General features: G+C 35.5%; 1 protein-coding gene across 2 annotated transcripts; it reads right to left on the reverse strand.

Annotated features, from left to right (window-relative positions):
- Window positions 1–978: 978 nt before the first annotated feature.
- Window positions 979–23,491, reverse strand: LOC126680906 (lysine-specific demethylase JMJ26-like). Of its 2 annotated transcripts, none has more exons than XM_050376188.2 (16): window positions 23,332–23,491; window positions 23,145–23,260; window positions 22,810–22,906; window positions 22,571–22,715; window positions 22,216–22,279; window positions 21,373–22,081; window positions 19,910–20,236; window positions 17,857–18,165; window positions 16,585–16,657; window positions 6,995–7,080; window positions 5,656–5,775; window positions 4,103–4,170; window positions 2,252–2,490; window positions 2,136–2,171; window positions 1,933–2,063; window positions 979–1,856 (listed from the first exon to the last, which is right to left on the reverse strand). In XM_050376188.2, exons 1-16 carry the CDS (start codon window positions 23,452–23,454, stop codon window positions 1,164–1,166), a joined length of 3,336 nt encoding a protein of 1,111 aa, XP_050232145.1. In that variant the 5' UTR covers window positions 23,455–23,491; the 3' UTR covers window positions 979–1,163. The 2 variants fall into 2 exon arrangements, with proteins under 2 accessions (XP_050232145.1, XP_050232146.1); XM_050376189.1 differs by having other exon boundaries at window positions 23,340–23,486.
- Window positions 23,492–23,598: the final 107 nt, after the last annotated feature.

A 23,598-nucleotide genomic window follows, 5' to 3' on the forward strand; every position in this document is an offset into this window, starting at 1 on the left:
TTCGTTGTATTTCTGCCCTTTTTTAGTATATCTATGGTGCATTTACAGTGTTTATGGTGTATTTGCAGTGTTTTCATGGTATAGACCACAAAAACACTAAAAAATGTCATAAATATACTATAAATACACTAATCTTACACTATAAAAACACTATTGTTACACTATAAAAAAATTTCAGGAAAGAAATCAATTAAAAAACAATAAATTATTAAAAACTGAAAAATAGGGTTGTGCAATCGGTCGGTTCGGTCGACCGAACCGAAAAAACCGAAAAACAAAATTGGAAACCGAAAAAGATATTTCTGAAATTAAAAAAAAAATCGTAAATAAAAAAATCAGAAAAGAAAATCAAAACTTGACAAGTAATAGTGTAAATAAATTACCAAAACATATATTTCAGAAAATTACCACTTTATATTTCTCTTAAACATATGAATTTTTTTCTAAAATTTTTTAGCAATTTTTCTCCATAAATTATGATTTCTTCTCTCTAAAATGTATGAATTTTCTCTCTAGAAATTTTCTTTCTAAAATTCACAAATTTTCACTTTAAAGTCTGTCTAAAATTTATGAATTTTCTCGCAAAATTTTATATCGAATTTTCACAATTTAAAACTTCTCTTTCCAAAACTAATAATTTTTCTCTCTAAAACGTATGAATTTTTTGTCATTAAAAAATTCATCAAACATCCTTTTTTTTTAATTCGTAATTTTTCTCTCCAAAATCTCTTTCTCTCACACTTATTATTTTTCTCTCTAAAGTTTTCTCTCCTTTTTTTTGCCAGCTAAAGTTTCATCTCATTAAAACTCGTAAGATTCTCTCTAAAATTTTATCTCACTAAAATTTGTAGATTTTCTCTCTAAAATCACATTTCACGTAGCTTCTCTTTTAAATTCACAAATTTTCTCTCGCCAAAGTTTAAATTTTTAAAATAAATTTTCCTTATCTAAAATTTATCTCTAAAATTTGCTAGCAAATTGTCTCACCAAAACTTAATGAGAAAATTAATATAAGTACATTACAATATGTATAGCATATCATATAAATAACTATTAATTAGTTTTTTATAGTTTAAAATTTGGTTAGTAATTAAAGTTTTAATATAGATATATATAAACAAAATGGGTAAACGGGCACATTAGAGTTGACAAACAAAAGCATGTCAGAGAGACGGGAGAAGTGAATGAAGGAGTAATTGCCTGAGGGTATCCCACTGAATTTTACAAGCATTCTTGCCTTCACAAGCTTTGCTACAAACTTCCACCAATGAGACCATCTCCTTTTTCTTGGGTTCCAATGAACTGTGAAGAGCCTTAAATTCCGTCATCAACTCCTCATAACGCTCACTCAAAGGCTTGCACTTCTGTGCTAATTCTTTAAGCTTGTCCTGACGTTCCTTAATTTCTACCTCAAGTCTAAGAGCCTCTGTGTTGATAGTTCTAATTTTTCTACCAATATTGTCTTTCTCTGCTGCTAAATCCTTGTAGGTTTTACTTTCCGCATTGAGAGCCTCCAATTCTCGGATGCTGCTTGATTCTGATTCCTCGTGGGATTTCCAAGAAATTAATACGCTGCCCGCTTGCTTCTCAATATCAGGAGTGATGGCAGAATCCTTCACATTCTGGAAAAATCTGAGAGCCGAAAGGAATAAAACTATCTGAGAATCTGTTATCTGTGAAATGTCAAGGCTGAGAATCTGTCTAATCGCAAGAGTCGCTCCCTCAATGTCATTGAGATGAGAAATATAAGATGCACTAGCTTCAGGAACAATAATTTCATCCATAAAGCTAAAATCATGGTGTTCTTGATCCTCCTCTACAATGGAGGAAAGCTTTTTAATTTGCAATAGGGGATCCTGCAACGAGATGTAAGAACATCACTGAAGTTTAAATGAGGTATTCTAAATTAAAAATTTGAAGCTGTGGTTGTACCTCATCAACGGGCTCATCAAATGATACAGAGGTGTCAAAAGCAGCTGTATCTCGAGAAGCAGACTCATGGTTTGGAGAGGATGAAGCCACGGGATGTGAGAGTATATCTTCCTTTATGTTTTTATTTTTATCTGAAAAGGAATTCAGAGGTTTAGCTTTGCTCCAAATCTCATTATCAGAAGAATAAAGGTGTAAAATATAACCTCGACTGCTAGAAGTTTTTTCTTTTTCAGATTTACCTGTAAGAAATGAAGAGACTTTAATGATGTTGACAAATTAGTTCGTAAAACAAATACACATGATTGGAAATATCGGATACCGGGCAATTCAGTTCCTTCCTGCTTTGTCGAAGCTTCCTTGCAAATCTCTTTGCTTGGTTCTGAGACATCATTATCTACCTCAACAGAATTGTCTGAGGTGTTTTTAAAATTAGATATCCCTTGAAATCTTCCAAGTCTTCCACATCCAATAAAAGATGCAGTTTTGAATGTTGCTTTGGAAGAATAGCTCTGTGAGTTATTTTTGGCTCGTCTCTTTGGAGTGGCAAACCTGTGAAAGCTGACAAATGTAATATACAAGTCAAATAAAGAAAGAAATTGCCTATTCCATACAAAATGTGAGGAAAGAAGAGGAATATCCACATACGGCAAGAAAGAGGAGTATTTCTACACAAAAATTTCAACAGAAGCTCTGCTCCAAACCTCCTTAACATAATACAAATCTAATTAAGGATGAATGGGAGAGTTTCTATACAAAATGCCTATTCCATAAAAAAAGACATGTATGCCTCCCCTAAAAAATTCTGACAAGTACGGCGTGTCGAAAAATATCATAGAGCCCCCAACAAACAGGACTTTAGAGGTAGTGAAAACACAAAGTAATTTCCTCTTAATGAAAAGAGAAAATGCAGGATCATTTTTAAAAAGAGTCATCCACCTAGGTATGTGCATCTCATCATATAAACTATCTGAGGAACTCAAAGACTCTATCTTCATCTATGGTTCACCCCTCAGGCATCAAACTCGCAACAGAGAGAAAGAAAGAGCGCCTATTAAAAAATAAAAAGATCAGGGAAATATGGAAAGGTTCATAACTGTAACACCCACAAATAACCAACTATTCTAGCAAATAGCTAGTCTCGGACATCATTACCTGAAGTGTGGTAAATAAATCCCCCAAAAAACAAACCCCAGTGCAACAAATTTTCCTTAAGAAAGAACTGTAGCCAACTCCAAATATTCTTTGAAAGGTTTGCTAGAAGAAGGATAGAGGATTAAATCTGCATAATTAGGCCGGAAATGGAAACAACTATAGAGGATGTCTTAAGGTTTTAATATTATGTGTTGAAATTTGGTAAATAAATTTTAGGCTTTCAAGGCCTCTCTCTTGAAAATAGTTGGTTAGTAATTCCAAAGAGGTTCATCCTTGAAATAGGTCTAAAATAGAGATACAATAATCGAATGAAGACTGCTACTCTGATCCTCTCAACAGATATATCTAATCCTTCCCACATGTAAGAAGCAAAATCCCTTGTCCATTACAATATTGTTTGTTACTGAAAGAAAATTTTATGCTTTAAACACCCCAGGCAAAAATATCACAAAGAGAAAAGACATCCTAACAAAATCCAATTGTTCTTTTCCACAATTATTCTTGAACCAAATAAGAACTTCAGCAATCTTTTCTGGGACATATATGTCGTACGGGAAAGAATAAATTAAGATTAAATGAAGTTTCAGAAAAAGAATTAGAAACGAGCAGAAAAAAGATTATATCCTCTTGCAAGTAAAGATTCAACGAATCAGAAGGGCCTTATGAAAAAGGAGCCAAAAACATGAGATATAAAAAAGAGGGAAGACAAAAACAGATAAATATCCCTCCCATAGTCCCAATAATAAAAGTTTAGCCATGAAGAAAAAAATTGCTGTCAGCAATGATTTTGTTTTCCAAATACTATGCATATGCACCATACAAAATCAGCGAAGAAAAATAAGATTTCTCAAATAAATAGCTCTAGCATCCGGGACTGACAGAGTCAGCATAATTTTCCTTTTGTGAATAAGATGATGGTTTCATGAAAAAACAGAACAAAACTAAGGATGAAGCAGCCAATGCATGCACAAGGAAGAAAAACTCATTCATTAGTCAGCGTATATTATTAAATACTCACTCTTCAATATCCTCCAATTCCAAAACATCAAGGGCCCATTTCAAAGCATGAACGTACATTTTCTTAACCTGTTTCGAGAACCATTGAACAAGTTAACACATGCTCAAAATTAGCAACTTTTCGATGAATATTATGCCATGCATAGCAAATTTTCTTAATAATGAAAATGAAAATAACGGAAAAAGTTGTTATGGTAATCCGATCCCGCAGGTAGAACATTTGAGATATGATATTGGGTAAGAGCTGGCTGGCAAGAGAAAAAAGGAGAATGCAAATATTGGTCCAATCTAAATAGCGAACTTATATGGTGATATATTAGAATTATAAATAATAGACATGTAAATATGCAGAAATCGGCACATTTAAGTGAATAATAAGCTTTTAATCAAAACATCCTATATTTTATGGCAACTTGGTCTTGTTAGATTCCATCTTAAAACCAATTGGTTTTAAGATGGAATCTAACATGGTATCACAGCCTTATCCATCCACACAATTTGAATTTGGCCCGGCCTATGTGAGATGCGGGGGGGGCAGGGGGGGATTGGTTGTTTGGTCCGGACACGCTATAAGTGAAGGGGAGTGTTGAAGTGGGAGTATCCCATCAATGTGTGTGAATGGACACGTGTTTAAATATTGGTTGGGAATCTCCACTTAACACCAATTGGTTTTAAGATGGAATCTAACAGGTCTCAGGTTTGGACAGCAAAGTCCGACTATTTCTGAGTTTGGAAGTCTGATTTAGTTCCCAGTGGCAATCTAAGTTTCCTTGCAAGAAAAGGGTACATCCTTTTTTTCAAAAAAGTAAAAGGGTGAAGGATCCATCACTTCATCCGCTTTTGGCCTTTTTAAAGGTGCTACTGGATTAACTTGCCAGAGTTGCAGGCTGCAATTTCTGGTTTACCAACATTCTAGAGTAAATAGTCAACAAGTGAACAAAAATAAAATAAATGTTTGATAATACAGCAAAAGGACATTTCTAGAGAGCTAGAAAATAACAATTAATTTTACAGTCAAACAATATGAAGTAAACATTCAAATATTTTCCATATGTTTTTTAAATATTCTATAAGACAAATAAGATATGTTAAAGGCATTTCTAGTAAAAGCAAAAGGAAGTGAATTTGACTGTCCAAATTTGGTAGAATATTTTGGCGGCACCCTCAAGTTTCTCATCTAAATGATATCGAAGAAGTCCATGAAACTCAAATCAACTCCCTTATTTACTCTAACATAAGTCCCATAATCCTAGCCATGCATATAATCCAGAGTTCAAGCCTACAACAAATTTAAGCAACAAAGGAAATTTGAAAGATACCAGCTATTCTATTATGAAACTAGATAAAAAAAACAATCAAATTGCATTGTGAAAAAAAAAAAGATAAAAATATACTGCAAAAAGATAAATAATAGACATTTAAAGCAAAAAAACCAATGCTACTACTGTTTTTGCCATCATACTTTCACCATTTCAAAACTTCAAGTTGAAACTAGGTAATAAGACTTACATAGATGTGAAATAGAAAAGTACTGTAATTTGTGACCAGCTATACCTCCAACTTGTCCTCTTTGGCTGGGTGGTTTTGGGGCAGTAAACAGATCTCATCCGTCAAACGGATACATTCACCAACATTTTCTGGTGAAACAAAGTCCAATGCTACCTTTATACACGACTACAAAATTATGAAATATGATCATTAGTCACTGAAAGGTAGGGATAAGTTTTGCCGGGTTAATCTATGGACAATATAAATTAATTTATGATGTTAATTAAGCTTAAACATGAAATAGGCACGCTTCACATGTTAATTAGAGAGCCAACTTGAATACTTCAAAATTTGCAAACACTTCCAAACAACAACCATCAGTAAGTGCCTTTCTACATGAATAAAATGAAGGGTTAATTACATAAAAAATCACGACCTTTGCACCAAGTTTCATTCTAAACACGACTTTTAAAAGTTGGCATTTAAAATCACGACCTTTCATTTTTTTTCCAAATCCATCACGGAATAAATATCCATATATTTGCTGACTGGGATACCGGAATCCCAGGTGGCATGACACGTAGGACTCCACATGGGAAACGCACCATTTCACATATGAAGTTACTTGCTTCAAAACGGAAGCCTCTCCTACTCCAGCCGCCCTCTCTCCCCGGTGTTCTTGTTCTCCAATGGAGAAGAGGAAGAACTTCTTCCTCTTCTCCATTGGAGAAGGCAAATAGCAAATCTGTTCTCCAACGAAGAACAGATCTTCTTCGTTGGAGAACAGATCTGTTCTTCTCTTCTTCATTCTACATTGGAGAATGAAGAACAGATTTGTTATGTTCTTCGAAGAACAGATCCCATTGGAGAAGACGGCGGTGGGATAGGGCAGCCTGAGGGGGAGACGGAGAAGACGACAGAGGCGTTTCACATGTGGAGTCCTGTTTCACAGTGCGTTTTGCAACAACTAACTACACATCTGAAACGGTGCGTTTCACATGTGAAGTCCCACGTGTCATGCCACGTATGATTCCGGTATCCTAGTTAGCAAAAATACACCGGATATTTATTCGGTGATGGATTTGAAAAAATGAAAGGTCGTGATTTTATATGCCAACTTATAAAAGTCGTGTTTAAAATGAAAACTAGGTGCAAAGGTCGTGATTTTTAATGAAATTAACCCTAAAATGAATAAGCACATCATACTCATCAAGCGTTGAACTTTAAATTGGATAGTCTTGAGAAGAGATGTCCCTTTGAATTATTAACAATTAGCACAACATGAGAAGGAAAAAATTGAGAGCAACGAAAACTCATATTATAACTAAATTTTACAACTCGGTCTTTTTGCACTTCCATTACCTTTTCCAAAGCTTCAAAAGTTTTGAAATGAAAAATAATTTACCTTCAAATTTCTCACTTGATGAGGACAGCCTGCAGGAATAAAGACTGCATCACCAAGTTTTTGGATAAATGTCCATGGCTCAATGCCTGCATCAATGAGCAAAAGTACACACTAAAACCTCATCAAGAGAGCCAAGAAAAAACAAGAGAAGAAATTTGACAATAAGAGATGAGACAAATGTCACGACCCAAATTATTGAGCCGAGACCGGCGCTAGGGAATGGGAGTGGTAGCTCCAAAACCCGTAGCAAGCCTAAAACCGTTATTAATTTTTCGCGAATTAAAACATATTATTGAATATAAAACGTTTTCAGACATCTTCTTTAAATAATATAATTCAAATATCGAAATATTGTATTCCTTTCCTGAAAACGTTTGCAGCACAATTCCTTAGAAACCAGGGTCTTACCGAGCGATATCTCATATCCAGCACCGCCCTGTTTCTGATCACAAACATAACCAATTCCTCTCAAGGCAATTGGTACTCAATTCAAACGGATAAAACATCACCTTTATAAATGACTTATTTATAAAATTATATCAGAGTTTACTTTTCAAATACCGTTTGAAATCGAATCATAAACTTTATACTGACACCTATTGACTACTGCAGCTCTATAAAACTCGTACTTTGTGTAAGCCAAAAGGGGCTGCCGACACAAAGGAGATGGTCTGTCTGATCCGACTCCGGTCACCTGAAAGGAAACACTGTGAGGGGGTCAGTATTTTGGGAAATACTGAGTGAGCTTGCAAGTTACTAACGGTATTAGTATAAACATATAACATCGCATCTCATGGAAATAATAGAATAAAACATATAAACATGTATTTGATCCGTGTGAAACTAATATCCTAGCATGCGACTCATCTCTCGAATAATCATATATCATTCAATCCAATCGTAAATATCAATTGCGAGTCCAACTCGCTGGTGGCCCAGCCACTAGATACGGGGACTTCCAGGCTACACCGTAGCCGAGTTCACTCTGCGTATCTAAATCATAACCCAATCGTAAATCTCATATTCATCAACAGCTCACAGCTGTGTCAAGTCATTTCTCAATGCAAACATACTAGACTGACTCGATACTGGTGATCACACAGCCTATTGACACCCAATAGGTAGCTAGTTTCATCGGATCGCATACTAGTTCTTATATACAGAATTTAAATAAACGTATGACATTCAATCAAGTCATATAACATGCGATGCGTAAAAACAGTGTACGTATTTATATAAAATTACTTTATATATAATACTCGAAAGTAAAATGCAACTCACAGTGACCGCTATTCCAAAATTGCATTATCGTCAATTTATCACGTAGGTTCCGTGAGTCATATGATCTCGTAGCTATTCTGGTTCGTCGTCCTGATAGCTTGTCGATACATCCGTTTCCTATTCAAATTACTCATACGTTTAATTCATAAACGTAAATTGAATACTAAAGTCCTAAGTTATAAACTTAGGTTAACATTATCGTATTCCAAATACGATTCTTAGCTTTGGTCGTGTCCTGACACTTAGTCGAGATACTTGTTATATCTCTTTTTAATTAATCGGAGTTCTTAATCGTTTTTAGGACCTAATATTGAAAATATCAAAATCCCCTTTCTTTATGGCTAAAAGTCCATTTTAGCCCCTCGGGCAAAAAGTTCATTTTAGTCCCTCGTGGACTCATTACATGCCCGCACAGGGTGGTGTGCGTCCGCACACCATGGGTGTGCGTTCGCACACCTGGGGTGTGCGTTCGCACACCATCACCGGTGTGCGTCCGCACACCGCTGGTGTGCGTTCGCACACCATCACAGGTGTGCGTTCGCACACCACGGGTGTGCGATCGCACACCACGTGCAACCTGAGCGCAGCCCCTGGAAACATCGTTTCCGGGCTTCCGTCATGCCATCTTCCGCCATACACATATAAAACCTCATTTCCTTCAAAACCCGTAACTTCGTTTTTCCAAAAACGCTAAAAACGATCCAAAATCATTAAAATCCTAATTATAACCAAAATGGCTAAATATTCGAATTTTCCACCAAATTCTCAGATTATTACCTTAAAACGATGTTTGATATCGGTAGAGAATTCGATTCTGAAGAGATTGTCGCTTGAATTACTTGAATCGGACGTCGAACGGCGAAACGGCGGCGAAACGACGTAATCGGCGATATACTCTCGTTCTCTCTGGAAGTCTCTCTTCCCTTCTCTGATTCAATTCCTTTCTTATATATATCTTGGCTAAAGTGCCCCTTTAATCCTTGTTCTTTTTGTTTGTTATTATTTATCTTTTAAACTTTCCTTTCTTACGATTTAGTCCATAACTAAATCGATAAATTCTTAAATGATTACTTTTACGTATTATTTATATCCGATAAATAATACAAAACTTAATATTAACATTTTCCCGTCAAATCTACAAATTTCCATTTTCGACACAAAGTGGTTAAATTACCACTTTGGTCCCTGTACTTTATTTTGAAATTTTCTTGACATTCCTTTCCTTTTAATTCCAATTCTAACTTTAGACTTGAACTATATTATTAAATTCCTCGCATATAATCTTTTTCAAAACCGACCTACTAAAACTTATTCATCGGAAAACTTTCCGATTTTGCCACTCTGGCAAATCTAGACTGGACACGTGGTCCAGTTAGATAATTTAATATTTTGGGGTATTACATTCTTCCCCCCTTATAAAAATTCGTCCTCGAATTTTCATATAACTCTTTGACTCGACTTAAATCCTTAACCTTTTGAACTTCATTCATCACTCCATTTCTGTACTCCTTGTAGATTAATGTTAACCGTCATTGACGACCTTCATGTTACTACCTTCTTCTATCGTGATGTCAGGTGTATTTTGCTGCCTCTTGATCCCTCATCTTTAATCTTTTCGCTTTGATCTTATATACATGACTCTTTCATCTGTTCTTTGTTTAACATGCAATACTATAGGCTCTTGTCCTTGTAATTGAACTTTCAGTTTATGACTGAAGTCCAATGATAGTTTATCTTAATGATGTCTTTTCACTAAAGATGATAACACTCGTCGCCCAATTTCTTCATTCGTTATCGATTGATGCAGACAACCCATTCGCTCGCATCTCTTAATTGTCACTGACTGATGTAGACAACTCATTAATTTACATTTACGACTCTTTGTTCTTAATTCTTTACGTTTGTCCAATATATCTCCTCCTATCATCGTTCCTTGTTGAGTGATGTAAACACTCAAATGACTTGTACTTCACTCCTTACGTAGTCTCTTTCGTACTGCTGTTGTCACCATCTGATTGCTATTCGTTGTGGTATTTGGAATCTAATCCCATTATCCACCATCCTCACTTATCTTGTTATACTTATGCAACTTCATCCTTTATTATTGTCGTTTATCAACTGTTGTATATGAGATATTTCTCATAGTGCATCCGTATAATGTCTTTGCTTTCCCTGCAAGGACTTACTTGATCTTCTTCTTTTATGTTCTTGTACCTTACGTACTACTTCTTTTGTCGTATTCTCGTTGACTTACTTCCTTTTCCCTAAATGCAATGCACTAAACATTGAAATTTCTTACCTCTTTTTACTTCTCATCATTCTGTTTCATCTTTCATTCGTTACATTCTTGGATAACTGTCTTTATTATCCCGTCTTCTATTCTACTTTACGATTATTGCTAACATCTTTTAAAGATTGTTAGTCTTACGTGATGTTTCTTTATACCACAGACACTTGTACATTGCTGCTTGATATCCCATAAGGAAGAGATGTTTAGTCTTTATGTAAACCTTCTTGGTTCAAGCGTAGCTGTTATGCATACGATCTTTGTACTAGGGAAACAATAATTGTTGTCATATTGGAGCTCCACTCTTGATCTATTCGGTGCATCTCGTTTACTTACTTCTAATGAAAATCATTAATTCTTTCAACTCTCGTCGTTGTGTGTTGCTTTTGACAGTGTCATCACTGTCATCATTCCTATTTATCGCATATATATTTCACTAATCTTCCAATTCGTCAATCTATTCTCTTACTTATCCAATTTCTCCCTGCACTTTTTGCGAAGTTCTTTGCTTATACGTATTATGAACGTAAACATTGTTTACGATGTTCATATCATACTGATCCTTATGATCATTTCGATATTCAAATCCTTTGGAATTCCGATATTAACTTTAGTATTAACTTTTAAGTTATACTCGTCCTTAATTTCTCGTTTACCTTTTTGTTTCATCTTATCTATCTTCTCTCTTCTTTCGTCGTCTTCTTAACGTTGATCGTCCTACGACCTTCAAGGATGCTTTTAGCATTTATCACTATAATTCACTATTCTTTTTCCATTCTTCCTTTCAATATCATATCTTAGTTTGACCTTTAATTCCCAAACTATTTCTCTTTTCCATATCGCGGTGTAAGGTTTACTCTTTACTGTCCACGGTGTTGTTATTTTCACTTGTTACTCCTTTGACTTCTTGTTTTTTTTTTTTTTTTTTTTTTTCAACTAATAGGATTAATAGTCTTAATGCTATAACCCTATGGTACCTTCCTTGTATTCCATATTCATGTTCTTATCATATGCCTCGATTGTCTTTTATTGCATTCTTGTTATTCTTCTTCATTATACCTTGTATCTCTTGTATTCTTGTTTTAACATCTTTAACCTCAACTATCAATAGAGGATCGCGATCTATTCCGTTCAACTTACTTGATATGTTACGCTCTCGACTACTCACATATCCACTTATTGTACTTTTACTGACAACTTAACTGTCAGTGGATCCAATCCTATGTCTCTGTCCTCTTTATCCTTCTTTGTTTCTATGTGTCTGCGACTACATAGAATTCCTTTTCTCTAATCTCCTTGTCAACTCTCCACTTAACTTTTCTCTTTTCTTTTTCTCGATCACTCTTATCGAGTTCCTTGTGACATACGTTGGTTATCCGTACTTTCTTAATACTTATTACCTTAACTGGTCTCTTATTATCCATGACATGCGTTTAAATCCTCATATCTTATTATACATACCTCATCCTTCCTTCCACATGGATACTTTCTTGTAGATATCTTACTTCTACCTCTGGTCTCATATTTCAATTTATCTGATGTTACTTTCTTTAGTATAGCTCAGTTCTGACATTAAGTCTCCTCTTCACATCCTTTTACGTATCTCAATGCATGAAGTTTCATCTATGTGTCAAACACGTTCGATGCTATATATTGCATCCTAACCATTCAGGGACTACTATTAATCTTTCACATCAATCGCACCATGTACTCTACTCCTTATTAGTCAAACTTAAAACTTAAGATCCCGTGCTTCGCGCACATCATTCACACTTATACTTGTCCTAATCTTTTCATCCATTTTATAATCGTAACTTTGTGGTGGAAGTTCCAACTCCTAATTCACTTATTGCAACTCTTGTCGTTTACCTCTTGATCTTTCTTATCATGCTTCTCAAATCACTACGTTCTATGAGAACTTGATGTTAGCTATACTTAATTGATCCAATTCCATGCTCCGTACTTTATATTCTTATCACTTGTCTACTTGGCTCGTCACTTTACCGACATATCCATTATCGATATTCTTATGAAATCTACTTCACGTTCTCGATTTGCCGATCATAATGGTTAACACTTAGGTCACCGTCTTAGGGACATCGTGTTCCAGTGACAACTTGATCCAACGGTTCACTAAAGAGTTGTCACCATCTTATTAAATCTAACGACTTTCTAATATTACGCAATATTCACATTATCCTTTCATAAGGGTAATCTTCTATCTTCAAGGTGCAAACTGTGAGTCTATTTCTATGCTCGACTATCCTCTTTCTTACTTCTATGGTGTAGTAGCATGATGTTCTAGTCACTTCGTTCAAAGATAGGAACATCCCAGTTCATCATTCGATCAGTTACATTTTGATACTCACATACATCTCACCATTCGCTTCTCGTATATAAACTTCATTCTTCTTACATACGTCTTCTCTTATATCGTAATTTAATATCTTTGACGTTCTGTCAAAGAGATACTTACTTTCTAACTTACCACTAATCTGGTACACATAACTTTCCAATACATCTATGATTTTTAGCTATAATCTAGCTCGTTAACTTATGGCTAAGTTCATATCCTAGAAGCATAACTTCTATATTCTCGCATTTATACGTATTCATTCGCCTCATGGTCTTAATCGCAGCTTGCTCGCGAGTATTTCACTTCCGTCACAGAGTTCTGGTCTAGGTATACTTACTTAAAAACAAAACTCCTTGAAAACTTTTTCAAATAAAGCGTCTCGTTTCAAAATTTAAATCATAGTTACATTAAATCTTAGCAAAATTGTGCACTAGGGTGATGACGTCTCTCATCCCCAAAGAGTTGCCACAGCTCACCTTTTCGTCTGAGCATAATGCATATGATGCATGTACTATTAATGCATGTATTCATTTATTGTTCTTTTCATTAGCAATGTATGTAGTGATGCACTTCTATCAATGTCGTGGCATTTATCAATGACTATCTCGGGTCTAGGCACAATTATGCTTTCAAAATCGTTTAAACAAAACAACTTTAGAAAGTTATAAAGTTTGAGTTTTGTAAGCTCTCTAGACCTTTAAACTCTGTATCTGGAAAGTTCTTCAACTTTTGTAACTTTGCAATCCTTCTTCATCCTATTGTTGATGCTTCGATCGATCGAATTCGACAGCATATGGCGTTATTCAATGCCAACCACATACGTGTTACTATCGAGTCATAGTAACATCGACTATATTCTAGTCATAGGGGGCATTGCATCTCCCCGAGATTCCATCTGGATATGCATGTCGCATATGCATATCCTATCGAAAACAAAATATACATATGCATCTCATATATGCATGTCATAGAAACAAGCAAGTATTTCTCGAACTAAACTATCACACTTATCGCAAAACAAACAATGAAAACTACCAGGATCAGACAGAACTCAACTCTATAGCTGCAGTAGTTCCTAGGTCACTTAACTAACAAAATACATATTAGCAGAGGTAACTGGACCAACTGCTCTGATACCACAATTGTCACGACCCAAATTATTGAGCCGAGACCGGCGCTAGGGAATGGGAGTGGTAGCTCCAAAACCCGTAGCAAGCCTAAAACCGTTATTAATTTTTCGCGAATTAAAACATATTATTGAATATAAAACGTTTTCAGACATCTTCTTTAAATAATATAATTCAAATATCGAAATATTGTATTCCTTTCCTGAAAACGTTTGCAGCACAATTCCTTAGAAACCAGGGTCTTACCGAGCGATATCTCATATCCAGCACCGCCCTGTTTCTGATCACAAACATAACCAATTCCTCTCAAGGCAATTGGTACTCAATTCAAACGGATAAAACATCACCTTTATAAATGACTTATTTATAAAATTATATCAGAGTTTACTTTTCAAATACCGTTTGAAATCGAATCATAAACTTTATACTGACACCTATTGACTACTGCAGCTCTATAAAACTCGTACTTTGTGTAAGCCAAAAGGGGCTGCCGACACAAAGGAGATGGTCTGTCTGATCCGACTCCGGTCACCTGAAAGGAAACACTGTGAGGGGGTCAGTATTTTGGGAAATACTGAGTGAGCTTGCAAGTTACTAACGGTATTAGTATAAACATATAACATCGCATCTCATGGAAATAATAGAATAAAACATATAAACATGTATTTGATCCGTGTGAAACTAATATCCTAGCATGCGACTCATCTCTCGAATAATCATATATCATTCAATCCAATCGTAAATATCAATTGCGAGTCCAACTCGCTGGTGGCCCAGCCACTAGATACGGGGACTTCCAGGCTACACCGTAGCCGAGTTCACTCTGCGTATCTAAATCATAACCCAATCGTAAATCTCATATTCATCAACAGCTCACAGCTGTGTCAAGTCATTTCTCAATGCAAACATACTAGACTGACTCGATACTGGTGATCACACAGCCTATTGACACCCAATAGGTAGCTAGTTTCATCGGATCGCATACTAGTTCTTATATACAGAATTTAAATAAACGTATGACATTCAATCAAGTCATATAACATGCGATGCGTAAAAACAGTGTACGTATTTATATAAAATTACTTTATATATAATACTCGAAAGTAAAATGCAACTCACAGTGACCGCTATTCCAAAATTGCATTATCGTCAATTTATCACGTAGGTTCCGTGAGTCATATGATCTCGTAGCTATTCTGGTTCGTCGTCCTGATAGCTTGTCGATACATCCGTTTCCTATTCAAATTACTCATACGTTTAATTCATAAACGTAAATTGAATACTAAAGTCCTAAGTTATAAACTTAGGTTAACATTATCGTATTCCAAATACGATTCTTAGCTTTGGTCGTGTCCTGACACTTAGTCGAGATACTTGTTATATCTCTTTTTAATTAATCGGAGTTCTTAATCGTTTTTAGGACCTAATATTGAAAATATCAAAATCCCCTTTCTTTATGGCTAAAAGTCCATTTTAGCCCCTCGGGCAAAAAGTTCATTTTAGTCCCTCGTGGACTCATTACATGCCCGCACAGGGTGGTGTGCGTCCGCACACCATGGGTGTGCGTTCGCACACCTGGGGTGTGCGTTCGCACACCATCACCGGTGTGCGTCCGCACACCGCTGGTGTGCGTTCGCACACCATCACAGGTGTGCGTTCGCACACCACGGGTGTGCGATCGCACACCACGTGCAACCTGAGCGCAGCCCCTGGAAACATCGTTTCCGGGCTTCCGTCATGCCATCTTCCGCCATACACATATAAAACCTCATTTCCTTCAAAACCCGTAACTTCGTTTTTCCAAAAACGCTAAAAACGATCCAAAATCATTAAATTCCTAATTATAACCAAAATGGCTAAATATTCGAATTTTCCACCAAATTCTCAGATTATTACCTTAAAACGATGTTTGATATCGGTAGAGAATTCGATTCTGAAGAGATTGTCGCTTGAATTACTTGAATCGGACGTCGAACGGCGAAACGGCGGCGAAACGACGTAATCGGCGATATACTCTCGTTCTCTCTGGAAGTCTCTCTTCCCTTCTCTGATTCAATTCCTTTCTTATATATATCTTGGCTAAAGTGCCCCTTTAATCCTTGTTCTTTTTGTTTGTTATTATTTATCTTTTAAACTTTCCTTTCTTACGATTTAGTCCATAACTAAATCGATAAATTCTTAAATGATTACTTTTACGTATTATTTATATCCGATAAATAATACAAAACTTAATATTAACATTTTCCCGTCAAATCTACAAATTTCCATTTTCGACACAAAGTGGTTAAATTACCACTTTGGTCCCTGTACTTTATTTTGAAATTTTCTTGACATTCCTTTCCTTTTAATTCCAATTCTAACTTTAGACTTGAACTATATTATTAAATTCCTCGCATATAATCTTTTTCAAAACCGACCTACTAAAACTTATTCATCGGAAAACTTTCCGATTTTGCCACTCTGGCAAATCTAGACTGGACACGTGGTCCAATTAGATAATTTAATATTTTGGGGTATTACAACAAATGAGATAGATAACCATATTCCTCTTTCAGCTTCCTCTTATGCTCTAGAGTCAAATAAATGGTCTGATCATGAATAGGATGAACAATCTATATCAGAAGAAGCAAATATTCAGAACAATTAGGCAAGAAGGCAATATCTACCACAAGACTTGCTGATAATCATAAACATAAACATAACTGGCATCATCTATTGAAATTGAACAAGTCACAGGTTTGCTTACACTTGTCCTTAAAGAAATGTACATGACTTGATTAATTATTTAGCACAGGTGGAAGACTCGGGCGATAAAGACAAAAATCATATATAGTATACACAGCCATCAAATATATTTTTAAATACAAGTCTCCTGGCCACAACTTTTTTTTAGGAACGGACACAGACCCAGAATTTTAAAATAATGGAATCAGTGATGGTGTTAGAGAACTAGGGCAATCTGTGAAGTATCTTGGAGAAAAAAGAGTTAAAATACTTGAAACTACACTAAACAAAAAAAATCAACTGAGTAATACGGGAATAACATAATCTATTAAAAAGTAAATAATCTGTTAGAAATAATGATAACTGTTGTTTGAACCTCACCTAACAGCTTGAACTTTTAGGTGGATTGGTTAATTGACATGGTATCAAATCCTTTATGATCGAAAAGTCTAGAGTTCAATATTTGGCAACCCTCATTCGATTAAAATGCATATAGTAAAGTGGGCTTATACTTGTTCGCGCTTCAAGCCCAATGGGCACTTGGGTGCGAGAGTGTGTTAGAGAAAATGAAAACTATTATCAGCTTGAACTTTTAAGTGGATTGGTTATTTGACAAAACCTAAAAGAAAGTTCTTTACTCCTTTATTAAGTCAATGTCATTCACTTCTTTATTATGTCCATTATTCGCTAGAAATTCACAAAACACAAGGCCCATTTTAAAAATTGTCTTTTGCAAGAAATTCAAAAAAATAGTAGAATACGTGCACCACTCTGGTGTCGCTTCCTTCATCTAATGCCCAAATCCCTCTTAACTTTTCATTTCTGCGCAGCTGTTGCACCGTGACTAATGAGCTGTAGCTAACAACTGTTTCGGCAATTTTGAGGTATTTCATTGCGGAACAGAAATGGCAGTATCAAATTGGAGGGCCAAATGTCATGTATTTATATCAGGCACTATGTTATCTAACACCTAGTATTCAAAATTATATGAACTGCTACTCTAAGAAGCATAAAATGATCTAAACACACAGTTCCGGTGAAAAAAAAGAGTATGCATAGCCAGATTGTCTTGTCAGCTCGTACATACCTTCTGCAATGGGCAACAGTGAATGTGCCTAAACTCTTTGAAGTGCTTGTTAATATATTCCTGCAACTTTGGAACATCTTCTCTCCGAAAGATATCCCAAACAGCACCTCCCGCATCAGGCCTCCCTTTGTCAATTGAAGTGCCACCACAACCATTCTGCATTTCAGCATCAACTTCTTCCTCCGGAGCCTGATTGCTACCATAAAGTTCTCTAAGGTCTTGCTTCCTGTGCTTTCTTTTAAGTCTTTCTATAGCAGCAAGTTTCTCAGGTTCAAGGATCACTTCAGCCGTTTGTGTTAACACATTTACCTGGAACAGCCAATTTTAGCATGAATCGGATGGTTAATGAGTAAAGAACCTAATGTGAATCTCAACCAATTAATAACTAAAGTACAAATAACAGAGCCAGCTACTAGAAGCTCATTGTCATATTAAATTGTGTTTGTTTACTGTTAAATTACCCTTAATCAAGACAAGGGTAAAAAATGAATAAATGATTCAAGTCCAGAAGAGATTTTACCTTTTTCATGTTAATAAACAAATAAGGAATAAAGAAAGAAAAAGAACCCTTCGTAGTAGAAACAAGAAACCAGAGTTACCACTTGATATAATTTTAAAAATTACTTACTAATTACTGTAGCAGAAATGTTTTTATGCAATCAACAATAATTTCCATTAACTAATTTTTCATTACCCACTTCCAAAAGAAATTCAAAAATGTGAAAAAATATATTTTAATTACTGAATTTCAAAACAGAAATCACAACTACTTGATGTTGCTATTCTCTCAGATATTATTTAAAACAATCATATCTAGTTTATCTTTTCCAAAATTTTCTTTTACGTTCCTACTAACAAAAGTTCATTATTCTTTAATGATAGAGACTTACAAACCTATCATTTGTCAAGTTGCAAACTCATTCTAATATGACCAAACTTTATCCAGACAAACTCAATACCCAAACATGTCATAAACTGCAACCCAACTGGAACCAAAAACGTTTGCAAATTCTAGTTTGTGCAAATTTATTTACAAATTTGTTTCAGCACGTCAACTAAACATAAGAATAGGTTACATCACAACATCTGATTACAGTCCTAGTTTGACCTTAATCGTGTCCTTAAAAATTACTTTTAATAAAGTGAAACAGCCACAGTCGAGAAAACAACTTAGTTACAGGGCAAATAAATTTATTCAAAATTAATTATAATGCTTCTACCTAAACCTATACCAGTTTCTAATGACCAAGATAATCTTATAGGGAAACATATACAGCAAAAAGAATACTTCCTAAATATACCCGTCAAAAGAAATTAAGAATACAGCGGACATTCCATAAACATTGCACATCATAACCAGGAACTGCGGAATGCTAATGATAAACACAATCACACTAGCCAGGAACATGCCATTGGTCCATTTACAAATATCAAGCATAGCAGATAGACATAAGGAAAACAGAAACGGTAAGTTGACTACTAAAGATAATCAAGTGTTATTAGTTGATGTGGGAAAATGGAAACCTTAGAACTTACAAGTTACAAATATATTAATATAATTGACTATAAGAAGACCTCACGTGGCTAATTACAAAAATAACAGCAATAAAATCACGATGACGAGTCAAGAATAGCATATGTTGTTCTTATGCCACAATCAAACATCAGAACTTACCAAATCAAGAAACCAGAATAATCTGCTTACATTCAAATGTAGAAATTGTCAGAAAATAAACATAGCTCGCCCATTATGAACTATGCTTTCGTTGCAATAATAGATGTACAGATTATTTTTCTAATGAAAATGCTGATTGCCGACCATCTTTGCCAAATGACTGCGCTACATGTTTAAGATCCAGTCTGACCAAATTAGTTGCCTCTATCTAGCTTAGTTAATCTCATTCATTCCGGCAAGATAAAAAATCTCATTCGTTGTCTTGTAGTGGCAGACACTAAACATGAATACAAAAAGCAGGATTGCGCAACAGGTTATTCTAAATTCATCCTATTTATAATAAAGAAATGTAGATGAGAAAAGGAAAGTTAAACACACCGTATCCGACATGTTACAGTGAAGCTTGGTCACAGAATCTCCACGCCCAAGTTCTTGAGTGCATCCATAAGCAATATATGCCTTTGGGCCCATATTTGGCTTCAAAGAGTCCTTAGGCAATCTGACAGCAAGGTTCAGAGGACCATTTTCAGGATGTGTGTACTCTTTAAAGGGCAAACAAAGAATAAATTCAGCACCATGTCGAGGCAAAAGTTCATCAAACGTAGTAGAGGGACAAACTTTCAATTTCAGTAATTGAGGCCAATCCTCTATGTCAAATCGGCCAGTCAAGTATTCCTGAAAGAATCTGTGAACATTAACATTTACCTGCATGTTGCCAAGAATTTAAAATCACTAAATAGATTTTACCTCCCAGTGACATTTTGATAGAAGTACATGCAAGTTAATGTAGAGAAATAAGGATACAAATTTCTCTAGAAAATAATTATGTAGCACAATCCTCTAAAGATGAATTTGGGCAGTTACATTGCAAACTAAAGAACCAATTTTTCTGGTTTATATGAAAAATAAGAAATTTCATTAGTTTAAGAAGGTAATAGGTCAAGCTAATAAAAAAACAATAATCACAAACTAAGCAACACATGCTTACTGACACGAGCAATTTGTTTTTTCTCAATTCCATTACACATCATTCTTTTATCCTATCAAACATGGCACGGCAGTATTATTTCACTATAAACCAACCCCAGAGAGCTATGGATCATGACTGAACCAACAAAAGTAAATTATTGCATGTGAATGATATGATATAAATATTTCCACGGTTATGATGAAACAATTTGATGTTCAATAGAAAGAGGCTTAGATGCAAGCATCAAATTCAGGAGCAAAATTAGAAGGCCTATTGGAACCCAACATTGCATTAGGTCTTTGCGTATTTCATGAGGCTCCCAAAGGATTGCCACCATTTAATCAGCAATTGACAAAATTAATTAACTGCCAGCATCAAATGCCTTTAGTCGCTGCTTCAACCTATATGACATTCAAAGATTTTCAACATGAATTAGAAGGTCACATGCATTCAAGAACTCTCAATGAAGGAAGCCCTTAAACTTGAAAAATACCAAATAAAATAAACTAAAAGAAAGACGGTGATAAATTGCAGTTAGAATCTATCTAAGCTAGTTCAAGTTAAGCTAGTTTCTGTTGGAATCCAATCCTGGAAAACAAACAAAAGAATAGATTAAGCTAGTTCCACTAAGCACCCAATTGCACAACATTGTAAAGATAGAGCAACCATAATTAAAACACAGGCTGAAGCTCTAGCATGCAAACAACAGTTCCATGTTGGCATAACAAACCATAAGAATAATTAATCTTAGCTAAAAGACCATACATCAGTGTACTTGGTGATCATGAGAAAATAAGAATAAATATAAATACAAAAATTATGCTAAGCAATTAAACTTATCAAAGTGTACCAGATAAAAAGCCATACTAACCTCACACCAATCCAAGCACTCAATAGCCTTCATATCCAAAAGTTTACATTCATTAGTTAGCTGGCGAAAGGCACGCCACATGACCATTGGCTCCCAACTCAACCCAGTTGCAGTTTCGAGAACATTGCTTACAATCACAGGCTCAGCTCTCATCCAATGGTATTGGAAATGGTTCAAATTCTCCTCTTTGATACTTTTGGCCCTCGGATTGTACAGAAAATTGTCATCAGAATCTGCTCGAGATGCTGCTTTTAACAATTGACTATTTCCTACGTCAATATCTCCATGGGAATTAAAACACGCGCATTGTTTTGATGGAATTTTAACCTGGTCAAGTTCATAAGCATGTCTAACATCTTCGGCTCTCTTTAATAACTCTGAGACCCAATTTCCGGGGAGCATACATTTCAGTTCTAAATTTCCAATACCACAACGGCAAGCAATGCTTCCATCTTCGTTTGCTTTCCATCCTGAATTTAACCCCTTGAAATTAGATCCATGTTCCAACAGTACCTTATCTGTTTTCACATATGTTCCCTCTTTACCATGTAAATATTCAAACCCCTTATCAATATACCCCATAACGACCTGCTGGGCACTTCCCTGTAGGTACCCATGACGGATCTCTCGGCAGCAGACAAGGCAGATATCAGAAAAGCAGTTTGAACAGCTTCTGTGATAATCAAAGATAGATGTTCGGCACTTGTCACTGCAAAACAATAGGGTGCAAGATGGGTATAGGAAGGGGAGACAGAACGCCAAACATGATTTAACTCCATTCCTCACAGAAGTTACAGAAAAACTAGACGAAATCTGAGACCTATAGAAGGCAAAAGACCTTACCAGTATCTGCGCTCATTATTAGGACAATTTGCATTTTGTATCTCTACATCTGCAGGAGAAAATCCTGCGCAAACACCAACAAAGCCTTTAATCATAAATCAAAAACAACATTTCCGACACATGCCAAAATCTTCAAGAACGCATGCACAGAGAAACTTAGGCATCCACGTGCTTATCCACAAAAAACTCAAAATGAAAACATCCTTCTAGTTATATCGAAACAAGGGTGGACTAAGCTTTTTATGAAAAGATTAATAAATAAACATAAAAGGTATGCCTCTAATTGCCCACGTTTGAAATACATACTAAGCTGGAGCTGCTAAGTTGAAAACATAAATAATGCAAGCCAAACTACCTGTTGCCCTAGCTTCAATATCTCTCTCCATTAATTGTTCTTCATCTAACTGCCTCAGTAAGGGAAGAAGAGCTTGGACTAAATATCTACAGTGCACTTGTTCCTTATCTTTATCAACTTTCAGCTCCCGTAGACGATTCAGGCGCTGCAGACAATAACAGGGGGGAAACAACAAATGACATGCTAAATTCATGATTAACAAGCACATATACTACTTATAGCATGATGGAAGAACTAACTTCTTTTGGAGCATCACGCAAGCAAGTTTTACAATTGCAAATTGTAAGACAGAAAGGACAAGCAGCGGCAGCTTCTTCCTGGGTCATCTTAGGATACCTAGAAAAACAACGAAAAGCTAGAGGGAATCAAGTATTGAGCAGAGAATCTTACAAAACCTATGTAAAAGTATCCTTCAAACAAAACCAAATAAAGGCAAACCATAGGCATAATCTCAGAAATAGTAAACTTAGATATCTAACCAATGAAATATGTTGTGAGACACCATCAATTGCAATTCTAAATTAAGAGCATGGTCTATGATTAAGTAATGGTAAAATGGGATTATGAATAATACCAGTTAGTCAAGCAGGGAACGCAGTACCGCTTCTTTTTGCAGGTTCGGCATGGAACAACCCCGCCCTTGTTATTCCTCTGGCATTGATGGCACCTTAAGTGAGACTCTTCTGCCAACTGCAAACTCAAAAGATTAGGAAGCGGACAACAAGTCAAAACAAAGTAGAACAGTTAAGAAACGAAATTACATCCTCACTGCGCTTAGGTTTAGCACGCGTATTCTTGGCGGGAAACTGTTCATCGGCATACTCCTTAGCTCTTAGTCTCCTCTTGTAACGACTGCTATTGTCTTCCCCATTCTCACCGCTCATTCTTGTTGTTTTTTTGCTTCTGAATGACCAAAATTGACAACAAAACTTCTGAAAACAAAAATGGAAATATGACAAAAATACCTAAAATTTTAAAAATATTTACAAAAACATCCATATACTTTTTTCATTTTCAAAAATGTCGAC

Source organism: Mercurialis annua, linkage group LG5, assembly GCF_937616625.2.
Source record: "Mercurialis annua linkage group LG5, ddMerAnnu1.2, whole genome shotgun sequence".
Lineage (NCBI taxonomy): Eukaryota > Viridiplantae > Streptophyta > Magnoliopsida > Malpighiales > Euphorbiaceae > Mercurialis > Mercurialis annua.

What these genes read in the sequence shown, in the direction of transcription:
- LOC126680906 (XM_050376188.2), bottom strand. Translation starts at nt 23,454, where the DNA reads ATGAGCGGTGAGAATGGGGAAGACAATAGCAGTCGTTACAAGAGGAGA. An exon ending in GTTCCCTGCTTGACTAACTG is followed by an intron (nt 22,907 to 23,144) that starts GTATTATTCATA and finishes TTGTTTTTCTAG; the next exon opens with GTATCCTAAGATGACCCAGG. An exon ending in CCAAAGAGGACAAGTTGGAG is followed by an intron (nt 4,171 to 5,655) that starts GTATAGCTGGTC and finishes TTCTCGAAACAG; the next exon opens with GTTAAGAAAATGTACGTTCA.